This window comes from Artemia franciscana, chromosome 17 (genome assembly GCF_032884065.1).
Source record: "Artemia franciscana chromosome 17, ASM3288406v1, whole genome shotgun sequence".
Taxonomy (NCBI): domain Eukaryota; kingdom Metazoa; phylum Arthropoda; class Branchiopoda; order Anostraca; family Artemiidae; genus Artemia; species Artemia franciscana.
The window spans coordinates 20,072,082-20,087,683 of NC_088879.1; the positions used below are offsets into that span (position 1 = coordinate 20,072,082).

A 15,602-nucleotide genomic window follows, 5' to 3' on the forward strand; every position below is an offset into this window, starting at 1 on the left:
TCAAATTACGTGAAATTTGGAAGCCACAACAGAAAATAAGTGCTAAAGCACGAGATTTTGGATGAGTGTGAAGAGGAAGAGATTCAGCCTTCTCCTCTTGCTCAGAAAAACATTTTCTGTTCATCCTCAGATTCTATTTTTTTTTTCTATCAAATACACATGTTATTACTTTTTTTGGGTGTGTCCCCCCCCCCATATACACACACAGATAATAAAAAAAATACTTGAATTTGAAAAAATCTCCTGTGCATATACCTATCTTTAGCACTATCAGAATATTCGTGTATCAGGTTGCTGGTAACCGTGGCTGTTATTTGCCGGAATGGTAGTTTACTAAAAACATACATTTTTGTAATGTTTTTTTTTATTTTAGGGCTTTCCGAGAACAGAATGGCTAGTGACCTAATAAAGTTCTCCCTAGGAAGTAAAGCACGGAAAAAACGAAGTCAGAGCCTTCCTAGAGACTCTTCTCTTATCAGTACAGCAAAGGATTACTGCACCATTTTTGCCCAAGCAGAGACCATTGACAGGAGAAAATATCCGGCTCCTAATAATGAAAACTCACTTTTATCTGGAGAGTGTTTTGAAGCATCTACAGTGATAATAAAGGAAAGACAGGAAAGAATTGGACTAGGAATCAAGTTTTATGGAGGAGAGAAAATGGGTTCCAATGTTTACCAGTTGTTTGCTTTGGATATAGCTAAAAATAGTCCTGCTAGCAGGGCAATCTTGCCGTGGGGTCCAATTGTCCAAGATGATGAAATATTGGAGATTAATGGAGTTCCAGTGAATAGAATGACAAGGTGTGTAATTATACAAGAACTGACTTCTCGGTATTCACGTTTGATCGAAATTAGAGTCAGACGGAAAAATACCAAAATTTTGCAGGAACGTGCTGTAGATTGCCCAGCTGAGTTTCAAAATTTTTTGGTGCCACAACCTGTTTATCTCAAGAAGAAAAAGAAACGGTTTTTTAATTTAGCTTCACTACTCCGCTCGAAACGTCATGATTTCAATATTACAAACACCCATTTTCAGCAAGTAAAATTCGAAAATATGAAATCGGAGCAGGGAGAAGCTAAATTATACTTTAGTGAAAACTCAACACATAAGACTAAAGAAAATTCATTAAGAAACATATCTTGGAGTGATAGCTCTCTAAATAAAAACTCATCCGCCAGAAATGAAGAGAGTTTGCAAGAGCTCCAGCAACAGATTTATCACCGATCCTTTTTCTGTCCTTCAACACTGAAACGACAAAATGCAAGCTGTAAAAAAACCTCAGACCACGCACCAAAACATAAAAGCACTGAAGATATTTGGTTACAAAACAGAAATACTGTTTTCAATTTAAAATGCAGTAAGAGATTTTGTGAGAATGACTCTATTCAGCTTAGAGTGAAATATTCTACTGGAGAACCTAAAATGCAGCCGATATATGCTAATAATGAAGTAATAAAGAGCCAGAGTCACAGGCCAAACAATTATGAAATTGTGAATAACCAACCTAAGGAAAATCACACAGAAAAAACTTCACTTTTCTCTGAAATACATTCAGATAATAATGCTACAGAAATTAAAACGTCAAATGCTTGGGGCTTGTTCGACAGGGATGATGTGACTAAGATTGACAATAAAACCAGGATTGGACTTGAAAAAGAACTTGAAAAAAATTTTACTTTTACAGGAGAAGTCAATGACAATAAATGTAAGATCACAATGGATTCTGCTGAAAATATTTACGTGGCTGATAATGGAACCTCAGAGAATTTTAGGAAACTCTCTCCACTGACACTACGAAGTGACACCAAACCTAGTTTGAACGCCACGCCATCTGAAAATCCGACAGAAAATTCTATTGTTGGGGAAAATCAAACACTCGGTTTTTTTAACCACAACCCATTTTTCATCGAAACTGATTCTGATTTGGACGATTCGGGTGATCGTTTCTTAACCAAAATAGAATGCGAGGAATATGAACAATCTCAGTTTAATGCTAGTAGTTATAAGCTAAGCAAAAAAGATGACTGGCTTGCGAGTAAAATCCTAGCTGATCAGATTACAACTGATGACGGAAGTGATACAGACATAATCAAATTTAAATGCACAGAATCAACTTTGGCTAATATAGGAAATATCAGCTTCAAATCTTCTTCTCAAATTAGAGATCAAGTCGACAGAAATACGAGAGGTGAAGATGAAGAGACATCTATGATCAAAAATAATCCATCTCCGTACGTAGATGACTATGGTGAAGAGCAAAATGTTGTCGACAAAAACAGCAACAGCTCTGTCTTTGGGAAACACTTTAGCCTTTGTCAAGCAGGATCTTCTTTTTTCGATTGGGCAGACCTTGGAGAGGCTCGAGATCTTGAGCCGCTAGATAATGTCACTTTTTTAGATGCCTGTGAAACATCAACGACGTAAGTGGTCCTTTTTATTATTTGTAGTGTATAAAATTACTATAACTTCTTTTTTCTATAAGAATTTAATAAGGGGTTTAGATATAAAAATAAATCCATTAAAAAAAATATCATGACACTTTTTATGGTGACAAATCTAGTAAAGAACGCTAATGTTTCCTACCCCACAGTTAAACTAGCTGGCGAAAAAAAAAATATAATGGACATATTGAAAACTACAACAGTAACTAGAATTTATAAACTGACCTCTAGCAAAGGCTAAGAGATACCTTTTGTCCCTGTGTTCTTTAGCTTTTGATCTCATATTCTTGACCAACTAGCGCCATCATTTTTACTATTTAAGGGAGGAGTTATCCCACAATAATCAGAATGACTCACCGTGCTGAAAACCTTTGTAGAAAGTAAAAAAGCTGCCACACGAAAATCAAATTTTTAATGGGATCTACACTATATATAGTGATGCCATACAAAAAGAACATGTTAGCTATAGACTCCATTTTTTCTAAATTGCTCTCCATCAGCTTTCAACACCTACAAAGCTTTACAAAATTCTTCAACCCAAATAGCTATTGGGCCTATAAAAATAAAAATCTTAATAAATTAAGAGAGCTTTCCGGACAAACAACTCCAACATAGAGATATTTCTCAAAGATTCAAGTATCTCCTATTTAGTGTGTAGTTTATGAGCATACAATAACAGAGTAGACAGTTTTCACCAATACTCACTCATCTTGGGGTCTTTTTCTTTCAGAGGTTCACAATTCAAATCAGCATGTCCCAAAATCCTATATTTTTTCTTTGTGTCCCCCCCCCCCTTGGAAAATACATCAACATCACAGTCAAGCTAATATATTTCCTAGGGATAAAATTCTGACACAAAATATCTTGGTTCAGAGTATCCTAATCATATGAGCTTAACTAAAATCTTAATCCAGTACCTAAGTACTATCTGGACTATATAAACTTTTGCATAGACAGGTCTGTACAAGGTCAGGAAACAGGTGCAGCTGCAAGTGTTTCATCTTTGAACATTAACCTATCTGCTCCCCTTCAATGTGGCTCCTTTATTTTATTTGCAGAGTGGAATGGTATCAGCTTTACCTATGATCAACTATCGTAGAAAATATATTTTTCCAACTTATTTTCAATCTGCAACATCAGTGCTTCAGATGATTAACATATTTGTTGATTTGAGAGACCTAAAATTGACAGCTCCTAGAAATACATTCTAATGTAATCCGCTAAATCTCCACTAAATTCCACAGCTATAAAGCTACTAAACATAACGAGATATGAGGTATACTAGCTACCAAGTCTACCTGCTTAAGGCCAAATATGTCTATGAATCTTAATTTACGGGCAATAACCAAATGGAAAACAAAATACATCAAAACTACCAGGTTTTAGCTCGTTTTTCTTCAAGAGAACAAGTAGTCCAGATTCAAATCAGAAGTCTTTCCGCAAAAATTGACCTTTTCAATTAGAGGATTCATCATTCTCCACTATGTCGTAACTGTTTCTCAAATGATGTAAACAGTAAAAGTTTCCTATTCAAATACCAATCTCTATGGAAAGCAAACTAGAAAAGGTCCTCCAGCATCTTTAGTCCAAGCCTACAATTCCAAACTCAAAAAAGATGTTAAAAAGAATGATGGGAATCCAGAAGAATAGAATAATTTTTTTACAAGTTGTCCGCTGTTCCCCTTATTGTTTTTAGTTTGAGCCATGTCCCATTATATTGACTTTCTATTTAAGAAGTAGTGTTACAACGAGTTTCTATGACCCGTTCTACGACTGGAAACACAGGGGGAAAGAAAAAAATAAATGGAAACACACACACGCTAAAAAGAAACTACGAGCAGCTACCAACAACTGATTAACAGCTGAGATCCAGGTCACACTAAAGTCTTATGCATATTTGTATTAGTAATCACTATAAATACACATTTACAACTTTGCCCAAAGACATCCACAGCACAAGGGCACTTCAAAAAAATGGATCAAAAGAAAAATGAAATTTCTTTGCAGATGTCAGACGTTTTGTAGCGACTTTTTTGAAGGACCAAATAATTGGTACTTTTTAGCTGACTTGAACAGATCATTCCAGGAAGCATTAGTAGCAGTCCCAAAATGAAAATCTGACCTGACTAATTGAGTAAATAGAATTCGTGTGTTGCTAGAATTACGAAGATAACATATGGAATGATCATACACAACAGATGGACTATTTCTGAAGGCCGTAGGAGCATCACCGTGTGGTTTCTTCAGAGATATGACTCCTTACTTTGTTTTATACCTTAGACAGCAATTTCCAAAAGAAAAGAATGAGTGACATCCAAATAGTAAGGCTATAAGTGATGTAAGCCTGAATTCAATAATGAAATAAATTCTTTATAATAAACCTCTGGAAATCGATATTTTCATCTTATCGATATCTAGGATTAATCTAAAACTTCATCTTCACGTAGAATAATATGATGGAGAAGTTTTGATCAAGAAGAATACCTGAGGACTGAGTACTGGGTCTACTAGGAGAACCAGAGGACCACTTAAAAGACGAATTTCAGGTAGTTGAGGGCAAGCCTCTAAACTCACGAGAAAATCAAGAAACTTGACATAGCAAAAATTAGGAACGGGCAATTAGCGATGAACTCTAGAACTATCAATAAAAAAAAACGACAGACTTAATATGGATCTCAGGCTCAGTTGTGACAGCAGAGCCGAGGGTGTTGTCGTTGGCGGAAGCAGTTCGATTTTTCTCATCTACTAACTGAGATCTATGCATTTTTGGACATGTTTTTTTTGGACATAATGTCTTCTTCATTATTTATTTATTTATTTAAAATCCTGTTGCAATACCTACTACTTACGACCCTTATTGAGACGGTATTACAAGGTGCTACAGAGACTTATAAAACAAATTGTTGAATAAGTTCCATAGACAACGGATAGATTAGCTTAGACAACCAGGCTTGGTAGATAAATACTAGATTTTTTACAAATGTAAAAGAATGAATAATACTACAACAACTTCATTATTAATTAATAGAGGAAAAGAAAAACGCACCTTAACGGATACCCTTTCATCATCAACGAGAATTTCAGGGTGAAATGTGTAGCTAGAGTCAGATTCAGACATTTGAGAGACATGACGACCAGGGGTCTTTGGATATGTATGAAGCAATAGCTAAACTCTGAAGTGAGAATATGTTCTTCTGGGGAAAATAGTTTAAGAAGGGTAAACTCCCAGCTTTTGCGGGACAAAATAGCTTTGTTGTGTGAATCCACGAGTTGTGTGAATTTCTTATTGTTGTTTTGTGAATTTCTTATTTATATTACAGTCCGCAGCTCCGCCTTACACATTTGCGTCAATTAGAGTGTTTTAAAGTAAGATAATGCCTGAGCACAGCCAAGACAAGGGTGGAGTTTGACTGGTAAGGGGGGGAATACCACTCCAAATTAAAGAAAAGGCATGACCTCTCCCATGACAAGTGTTTGTAATAGAATATAATAATTCATGTTATCAGCACTTGGACCTTTTAAGATTTAACCGCAAGATAGCTCATACAAAAGGAACTACAGAGAGAAAAAAATTGTTGAGAAGAAGAACATCCTAATCTATTTTAACAGAAGCTAGGCATCTGACTCGAAGATCCAGCAGAAAAGTTTGAATTTTACTCCAAATCGGGTTTATCCGGGAGGGCGGGCAAGCATTAAGAGCACCTCTTGCAACATTTCTCAAAAGGCTTGGTGGGACTTCCCCTAAACTAGCAGCTCAAGAGGGAAGACACGTCTTTTAGAAATATCCTTTTTGTAGAAAAGATCATGTTACAAAAAATTATTGTGTTGCGAGAGTTACACTTTGGTTTTGTCGTTTTTTTTCCTAACACCTCGCTTGCAGCTTATTCCTAGAATGTGGTAAGGGTCTAACCTCTTTGGTTTTTACAGAAAGTGTGGACCTTAGGCCGGAATGATGAATATGACTTTGTATTTTGGAAAACTTCGTAGAACTCTTGCCTGGGGCCAAAAATCTATTGTTTCTACCCATTTCTGTTCGTGATTTCAGCTGAGTTTATCATTCGTTTTTTTTTTCACTTGGGATTGCGGTAGAGATATGCGTCTTAAACTTAAAAATTTATCCCATTGCTAAAGAAATTAGAGTTTATCCTTTGCTCCTTTTAAGTGATGACGTTAGAAACTTGGCCTAAGGCAAAAAAGTCAAATTTTGAACTAAGACAGATAGATTTTTTTCGACGGCAGTTGATAGCTCTTGATGAGCTGATCAAAGCATATATCATCCATTTTTTGGTAGAAAAATTCCTTCATGAGATATACCAGTTTAAAAGTTGAAAGGGGTCGACAACTTCAGTACTAAGGTACACACTGAAGCCAAAACTAGGCCGACACCAATTGTGAGACATATAGGAGAGTTTTAAGCAACAGTTGGCTGTTAGCTCATGATCATCTCTGGCAATGAGGGGCTCGCAACTTTTGCTAGTTGATGTACCTATTATTTGTTTCCGGTGTATTTGATGGTAAGATCAATTTAGGGGAACTTGTAAGTAATAATCGGCTGTTAGGCTACAATCATCTTCAGTAATGAGGGGTTTGCAACTTTTGCAAGCTGGTGTACCTAGTATTTATTTTAAGATCCTTACAGATTAACAACTTCATCGTTCAATCGAAGAGAGTAAACAGAACCAAAGTGTTGCTTCCGCAACTTTACTCGTCGAAGCCGAACAAAGGTTGCCGCAATACCTCACGTTGTCCATGCAACGTAGATCTAGTTTAATATTTTAATTGTTTTGGATGTTTTGATAAATCGACTAGACTTCTTCCTCTGCATAATAGTCTCTCCTTGTTTAAATTTTTAGTTTCACCCGGTCACAGTTTGCTCATTGATAAATAAATACAAATACGGCAGTTGGTTATTGGATTGAAACCAACAATTGATGCCATATATCCAAATGTTTACTCAGCTGTTTTGTATGCCAAACAATAATAGCTCATCAAAACCACTTATTTTTTCGGTATAAAATGGTCAGGGTCACAAAATAGTTAGTCTTGGGAAGCCTGAGCTTAAGAATCGAGAGGCTATTCCAACATAACAGTTAGTGTCATTTGGGCCCCAAACACAAACTCCTATTTTTAAAGGGAAAGAAAGATTTGCTACGTAAACCAACCCAGTAACTAAAGGGATTGCAGGGATATTTTTAATCGGAGTATGCTGTCAAAATCGGGTTGAAGCTTTCACAAAGCACCCTCTCCGTAATTCTACACCCGAAGCTGAAGAGACCTGGACAGCATATGAGTAATGTTGAAACATTATTCATTGATTTAATGCGGGAACAAGCTGAGGAACAAATCTGGTTGTATTGGTTCGTAACATCCTATTTTGTAGTTAAAGACATTTTTCTATTTTGGTTGTTTTGAAATGTAACACGAAAAGATTCTTTAAATAAAAAGGTGGCCTAAATATTAAAGGGTGTCTACAGGATGAATGAAAATTTATATTAATAATAACGGTTGAGTTCTAGGTGTTCATCCCCCCCACGCGGAAAATACCACCAGGAAACCTCCCACCCCCGTAGAAAATAGGGTTTTCATAATTTGATCATTTTATTTGAGTTGTGTTTCATGTCATTTAGTTTCGCTGAGAAGGTCTAAGGAAAAAGAAAAAAAGAAACTTAGAACAAAAAAAAAAGAAAAAAAACAAAAAACATACAAGTCCATTTTTGTTGAAAGGACCTCTATATGAACTTCTGCGATGTTTGACCGTGGCGATTGTCAAATTTAAAAAGAAGAACAGAAAATGTAGGCGAAAAGTCATCAAAACTAAGCTAAAGATATGGCACCATGAACTTTAAGAAGGTTTAGCTTTTCTTTGAAAGCATTTGGGAACCTGTTCCTTTGTGAACCAACCCATTATTATTGTTTAGGTTTTAACGGACGATAGCATTGTCAAATTTTACGCATTAGTTTTTCTTATCTTTCAAGTGTAGAACTACCAAAAATCACCATTAATAAATAAATGAAACCCAAAACGAACAGAAATTCCAATAGATCACCTAGTCAAACTCAAAACATGCAAATCACCAAATCACACCTCAAGACCAAATCAAGACCAAATCACACCTTGCACTTCATTAAACAAAAACAATTCAAGGACTATCAGCTTAATATGCATATTCTTATATATAGTCCTTAAAGTCTTAATACTTCTTTATTTATAATAAGTAAAAAAGTGAAAACATTTAGAGTGTATTTTGTTTCCAGTAAAGTGCAAATTATGGTCTGGTCTTGAGGCTTGGGGGTTGCCAGCCCTGCTTATGTTAATTTTTGCTTGTTTTGACTTTTAATCGGTTATTTATTGTAATTTATGTTCGTTTTTGGTTTAATTTATTTTTGACGGCTATTTGTAATAGTTTTACACGTAGAAAATTATTTGAATTTATTTCTACTCATTTTTGACTTAACGTAGCTCTTTATTTTTCTTTAACAAACTTGTTTTGTTGAAAAAGTTTTTTTTTAAGTCAAAAAGATTCCAATTCATCCCGGACAATTCCATTCTAGCTGAAAATTCCTCCAGAAAATTTCTTGTGGACGATCTTGGGTGAGAAATTTTTCTTAGCGCACTTTCATTTGAAACAGACTTTAATATCTGATTGTTTTCAAATAATACCGGTAATCCCCTCCTTCGTGGAAGTTTTTCAGGCAAAAGCACCCCCCACCCATCCCCTAGTTGAAAGTTGCTCCCACAGAAAGTTCCCTCTGTAAAATATTTCCCATGAACCCCCCCTCACCTACAGAAAGACACCATACAATACCAACCCAGTAAAAACTCCGTCTGGATGGTTCTCCTTAACATCTCTACATCTGAAATTGATTCGGTAAGACAAATAAAAACTGTTTCGTATAAAAATTCTACCAAAGCCCCTAAAAACTTCCCTGTCCACGGAGAATTCTCCCTGTGGAAAATCCCCATAGCTAAAAATTCACCCATTCCCTCCCTGTAAAAGATTCTGTATATTTCCCAATAACAAATACCATGCGTAAACGATGGACAAACTTTGTGACTTACAGATCTTTCTCCAAGGGTTGTGAGGGGCCCAGTAATAAAAATCTGCCCACTCGCCAAAACATATGTTGCAACATTCTTGTTAAACTTTTGTTGTAAGAAACAACTATTACTGTTAAAAAATTTGAACATTATGACTTTGTCCAAAGTTTCAGTTGTAATCCAACATCTTAATTCTTAAGCAAAAAAAGTAAAATTCACTTTAAAAGTACTCCTAATATTAACTAATACTGCAGCTATGTCATACGAAATCGAACTATCATATTAAAAAACTTTTAAAAAACGTTACAGATCGCTTAAGGGGGACTAAAAAAAACAAGTGGCCGTCATTCACCCCCCCCCCATCCACCAAAATGCCCCCCGGCGTTTAACTCTTGGAAAATATCCCCGGAAAATACCCCCGTTTGGAAAATACCCCTACGTGGAAAATAAAACTTTCTAAATTTGCGAATTCTATTTGAGTTTTGTTTTTTATTATCCGAAGGGGGGGGGGAGGAATTTTGGAACTTGTGTATTATTCGCTACTTGCTCAAGTTTACGCTGTGTAAAACTCAAGAACAAAACGGTTTTTTCATAATTTTCGTTCAGCTTAGTATGAGACAAGACAAAGAGAAGTTACAGAATGGATGAGAAATGTATAATTTGGGCTATTTAATGTGCAAATATGTTGAGCTGCGGAAAAACTGATAATGTAGTACAAAGTATGGGGAACCCAACAATTACAGGTAAAAGGTTGAGCGATCGCTTTATAACACCTTTGCAATTGCTTAAAAGTGCGCTAAAAGCACAAAACTGATGGAAAGTTTGAATTAACTCCGGAAGAAATGGTAATGTCGCACAAAGTATGGGGAACACAAAAATCACAGATAGAAAGTCAAGCGATCACTTTATTCGCTTTGTAATCGCTGAAAAGCGTGCTAAACGCGCAAAACTCATCTGCTTGTTACAGAAAGTTCAGAATTGATAGAAACACGGTTTGAAATACTGAGAATCGAGTGGTGTTCAAAAGAAAATGAATCTGTAAGCCAGAAGTCCTGTCCTGGCATGTCTTAATGCCCGTTTCAAGCGCGAAAATAGAAAAATTTACAAAGTATTAGTTTCCTAAAACAAGCGATAATTCGAAATGATAGCGACCATGCAATGCTAAGCGCGATTTAGAGCGTCCAAAAGAATCCACGACGCTTCATGACACGGAGAAAATGCAGGATTTGGAAAACACATAAAGACCTGCATGGCACATTTTCAGAGATGCGCAACCAAAAAAGCTATTTCCGTTTGCTAGTCAAGACAAGTTAGCTAAAGGGCTAACTTGTATTGATTGTCATTGTCATTGGAAAATGGAATACAAAAAAAGGCAATATTTATCACGTAATATGGTACTTCGCTGAGATGTCAGATCACATCTTGAACAAACGAGATTCTATGTTAGGTCTAAGCCTTAAAAGTGACACCAAAATGTATAAAAATTCATTAGACTTGACAGGAGCCGTGGTAAAGTGATCTGCTCTTACAGTTGCAGCGCCTGGAGCATTGCTTATTGCAACTGGATCGTATAAGCTCTAAACAGGTGACAGAGGCTTGGGGCCAGTTTGACCATCAGGAAGCCAAAGACCCATTGCTAGTCTTTTCTGATTCGTAATCGTTGGCTTCTTTTCGGGAATAATGGCAAGATAAGAACTGGACCATACCTGGGCTTGAATGTAAGCGCGCTGAATGTGCTGGTTTAGCGCATCCTGGGTTGGTAGAAGTCTGTCCATGGATGATCCTTTTTGTATTTTTTGCCAGTTTTTGTATTAGGCTACATGGAATTTGTGCTTCCATTTTGCCCTTTCATTAGCGCTCAATAGCGCGCTTCATAGCGATTCTTTGCTTTTTGTAAATCCATCATTGGAATCCCCGTATCTTAAAACGTATTTTCAAAAGTTTTAATGCTCTTGTAGCGGGGCTGTTACACTTGCGCCTTTTTAGCGCTTCGGGTGCTCAAGGGCCCTACAAAGCAATCACTCGACTTCATACCCATCACCAAGGGGCTTCCCCATATTTCATACTATATTTCAACTTTTTCTAGAGTTTCTCAAAACGTTCTATTAGTTTTGTGCTTTTTGCACGCTTTTGAGCGTGCAAATACGCGGTTGGACAGACAAACTTGAGCTGCTTCTTGTAATAGTCGTTTTTCTAGTACTTTAAACTATGTTTTTGCCAGTTTCTGTATTTCATGGAATAGGCGCTTCCATTTTGGGTTTTACGTGCTAATTTTTCTAGCGCTCTATTGTTCGCTTCGCAGCAATCCGTTACTTCTTATTCAGCCACCATTGGAATCGCCATACTTAACCTATTTTCAAAAGTTTTGATGCGTCTGTAGAGAGACTGGTAAACCTGCACTTTTTTTAGTGCTTCGGCTGCCCGTAAAGGCGATTTCGGGCGTCCTCTCGACGTTCTTCCCGTCACCATTAGATTTCCTGTGTTTTAACCTGTATCTCCACCAATATTGGTTCTTTTGCCAGAAGTGCACGATTCTAGCGATATTTTCCGTTTAATTGAAACGGTATTAATTTTTTATACAATGTATAAAGTCAAAGGATTCTAGCATGTATTTTAAACATTTTAATTCTGATTATATAAAAAAAAATTATTTTGAAATAGGGAATTTTGAAAAACTTGAAACTTTGGCAATAAAAACAAACAGAAATTAATTAAAAAACTTTCCAAAAAAGAATTATCTCAAAGAAAAGTAAAGACAATTTTAAACTTAATCAATGCAGAAGCCAGCAGAAGCAAAAACCTACAATAATTCAAACTCAAAACGACTAGATATCACTATTAGAGACTAAGAAACCCCAAAATGAATAGAAATTAAATAAACAGCCATAGCAAAAAAACATATAACAGGTACTAATATTAGTGAATAAGTAAATCTTAAAACGAGTAAAGCTTAAGTTGAATATGCAAATCAAGCTTAAGACAAACAAAAATCTTTAACTATTGAAGCATAAATTGAAGTATATTAAGTATGAATCCGAGCCATCCGGTAAGCACAGAGCTACTTGCGGTCAATAAACCTTCATTTGTGCATGCTCTTCCTCAGCCTCATTGTGTACATAGCCCTTCCCTTCACTGCTTCTTATGAAACTTGAACTTGCTTTTAGTCTCTCCCTATGGCTTCCTTCCATCCCATTTGAGGATATCCCGCTTATTGTTCACACTTTTTATTGTTGGGTAAATTTCACCACAAAATTCTAATTTCCTGAGTACCAAAAGTTTTTGCCTTCTGTCTACTAAAATGCAGAATTTCAAGTTTTTGGAGGAAATTCTTCCAAAAAAGTTTCTTTTGCTTGTTGTAGGGGACTCGAGAAAGCCATTGCCGTATATTTCGTCCCTAAATGTATATCTGGTCTTAAAGTGAACTAAGGTATTGAAGCATGGGTAATCCCCCTTCAATAGTCAACCCCTCCTTACACTGAACATGAATTTGCGCTTTTTAAACTGAACAATTGACAGTGTAGAAGGAATAAATCAAATGTCAACATTCATTCTCGAAAAAAACGTGATAGAAAAGCTAAATTTCTGGTAAACAGCGGGAATGTCGAGGAGCCAAAAGTTTCAAGGAATCACTGGCACACCAAAAGCAGTGCTTGCGAAGGAGTCCTGTAAAACCTAACAGCTAAATAAATCAATGAAAAAGTGGCAGGTGAATACATGCACTGAGACAAAAACAAATTCAAAACAACAACTGATCCCAACCCACACAATATAAAAAAGTTGCATAAAAGATTAACATAAATATCATTTATTTAGCTTTTTATTTTTAAAATAGTTGCAAGTAATTCAATAAATAAACTTAATAAAAGCCTAGAACCAATGCAAAGTGATATAAATGAATAAATACTAGCAACCAGGGCCTTAGCTCCAACACTTTCATGGGGGAGGGCGGGGGCAAGACGAGTCCACGTCCAGATAGTCAAGGAACTTTGGTTATATCATAATTTTCCTCCAAATTATTGGAAGGGGCATCTGCACCCCCCCCCCAAACGAAGCAACTGCTAGCAACAAAAACGAAAGATTACAAATATCGTGTTTGTTTGTCTGATGAGGTATGGTTTGGAATGCAGTCCAATTCCACGAAACAAATTAATTCCTTTCGGTAAAAGAATTGATTGCACACATGTTCAAAAGATAGGTCCGTAATTTCAACATTTTTTTTGTCTCCTTATTTATAGCAAAGAGACGCATTGAATTCCAATAGCACTTTGCCCCTACAAATTATTTGATCATTTGAAATGACCTATATTTCGGATGAAACAAATTATACACTTCACACATTGCAAGTATTTCATGATTAAAAAACATTAAATTTTGTATTTAGTCCGTGAGGAAGTCTAATAATTCTTTTTATGGTCTGTTGAATATTCAAGAGCTGTGTGAACTCAAAATTAAGTTATTAGGTTCAAATTAGTCATACATTTTGTTTCACCAACCTAGTGATGGTGTTTAAAAAGTTAACCGACTAAAGAGTGCATCAGGAAAAGTATAGTTCACTATCAAACAGTTTGTGGTAACGAACTGTAGTAAGGAGCGATCCGGCTCAATAGTAAACAAAACCTTAAAAATGGGATTTTGATACTAATAGATACATCAAAAGAATTGTATTTATATGCTGATTTGAAATATATAAGTTTCATCAAATTTGGTCTTACTTATCAGAAGTTACGAGCCTGAGAAAATTTGCCTTATTTTGGACAGTAGGGCCAAACACCCTCTAAAAGTCACAGAATCCTAAGGAAAATCACAAAATCGCGTTCAGCGTATCCGAGAATCCCACTATAGAATTTTCAACCTTCTATCTATAAAAATTTGGAATTTCGTATTTTTTGCCAGAAGACCTATCGCGGGTGCGTGTTTATTTGTTTTTTTCGTTTTTTGTTTCTTTTCTCCAGGGGTGCTCGTATCGACCCAGTGATCCTAGAATGTAGCGAGAGGGCTCATTCTAACGGAAATTAAAAATTCTAGTGCCCTTTTTAAGTGACCAAAAATATTAGAGGGCACCTAGACCTCCTCCCACGCTCATGTTTTTCGCAAAGTCAACGGGTCAAAATTCTGAGATAGCCATTTTGTTCAACATAGTCGAAAAACCTAATAACTATGTCTTTGGGGACGATTTATTCCCTCACAGTCCCCGGGGAAGGGGCTACAAGTTACAAACTTTGACCAGTGTTTACAAATAGCAATGGTTATTGGAAGTGTACAGACGTTTTCAGGGGATTTTTTTTCTTGGATAGGGAAGGGAGTTGAGGATAGTGGGTTACATGGGAGGATCTTTCCATGGAGGAATTTGCCATGGGAGGAAAGAATTTCCGTGAAAGGGGTGCAGGATTTTCTAATATTTTTTAAAACAAAAAAAACAATGAAAAGATAAATATGAAAACGTTTTTTTCAACTGAAAGTCAGGAGCAGCATTAAAACAAAACGAACGGAAATTATTACGCATATGAGGGGTTAATCTCCTCCCAAATACCTGCTCTTTACGCTAAAGTATATTTAGTAATTTCAACTATTTCTTCTACGGCCTTTGTGATTCAGGGGTCATTCTAAAAGAATTGGGACAAAATTTAAGCTTTAGTATAAAAAGCAAGGTATTAAAGAGGAGGCAAACCCTCTCAAATCTATCTATATATATAAAAATGAGTTGTCTGTGTGTCGAGTGACGTCATGTTTGTGTGTCGACTGGCGTCATGTTTGTCGACTGACGAAATTACAGACCGGGACATTGGGACGCAAATGACGACCGGGACATAGGGAATATAAATGACGACCGGGACACTCAAAGAGAAAGCGATCGCGACACAAGGAATGTTCGATTAGCAATCACCATCAACAAAGCACCGGGACACAAATGACGACCGGGACACTCAAAGAGAAATTACAGACCGGGACACAGGGAATATAAATGACGACCGGGACACTCAAAGAGAAATTACAGAACGGGACACCGGGACACAAATGATGACCGGGACACAGGGAATATAAATGACGACCGGGACGCTCAAAGATAAATTACAGACTGGGACACTGGGACACAAATGACGACCGGGATACTGGGAATA

General features: G+C 36.4%; 1 protein-coding gene across 1 annotated transcript in view; it reads left to right on the plus strand.

Annotated features, from left to right (window-relative positions):
• LOC136037974 (uncharacterized) overlaps window positions 1-15,602 on the plus strand; it is a 210,452-nt gene that overhangs the window by 14,931 nt on the left and 179,919 nt on the right. Inside the window, exon 2 of the mRNA XM_065720865.1 lies at window positions 374-2,423. Within this exon, the coding sequence (XP_065576937.1) occupies window positions 391-2,423 (2,033 nt within the window). The 5' untranslated portion in view covers window positions 374-390. The remainder of the gene's footprint in view (window positions 1-373; window positions 2,424-15,602) is intronic.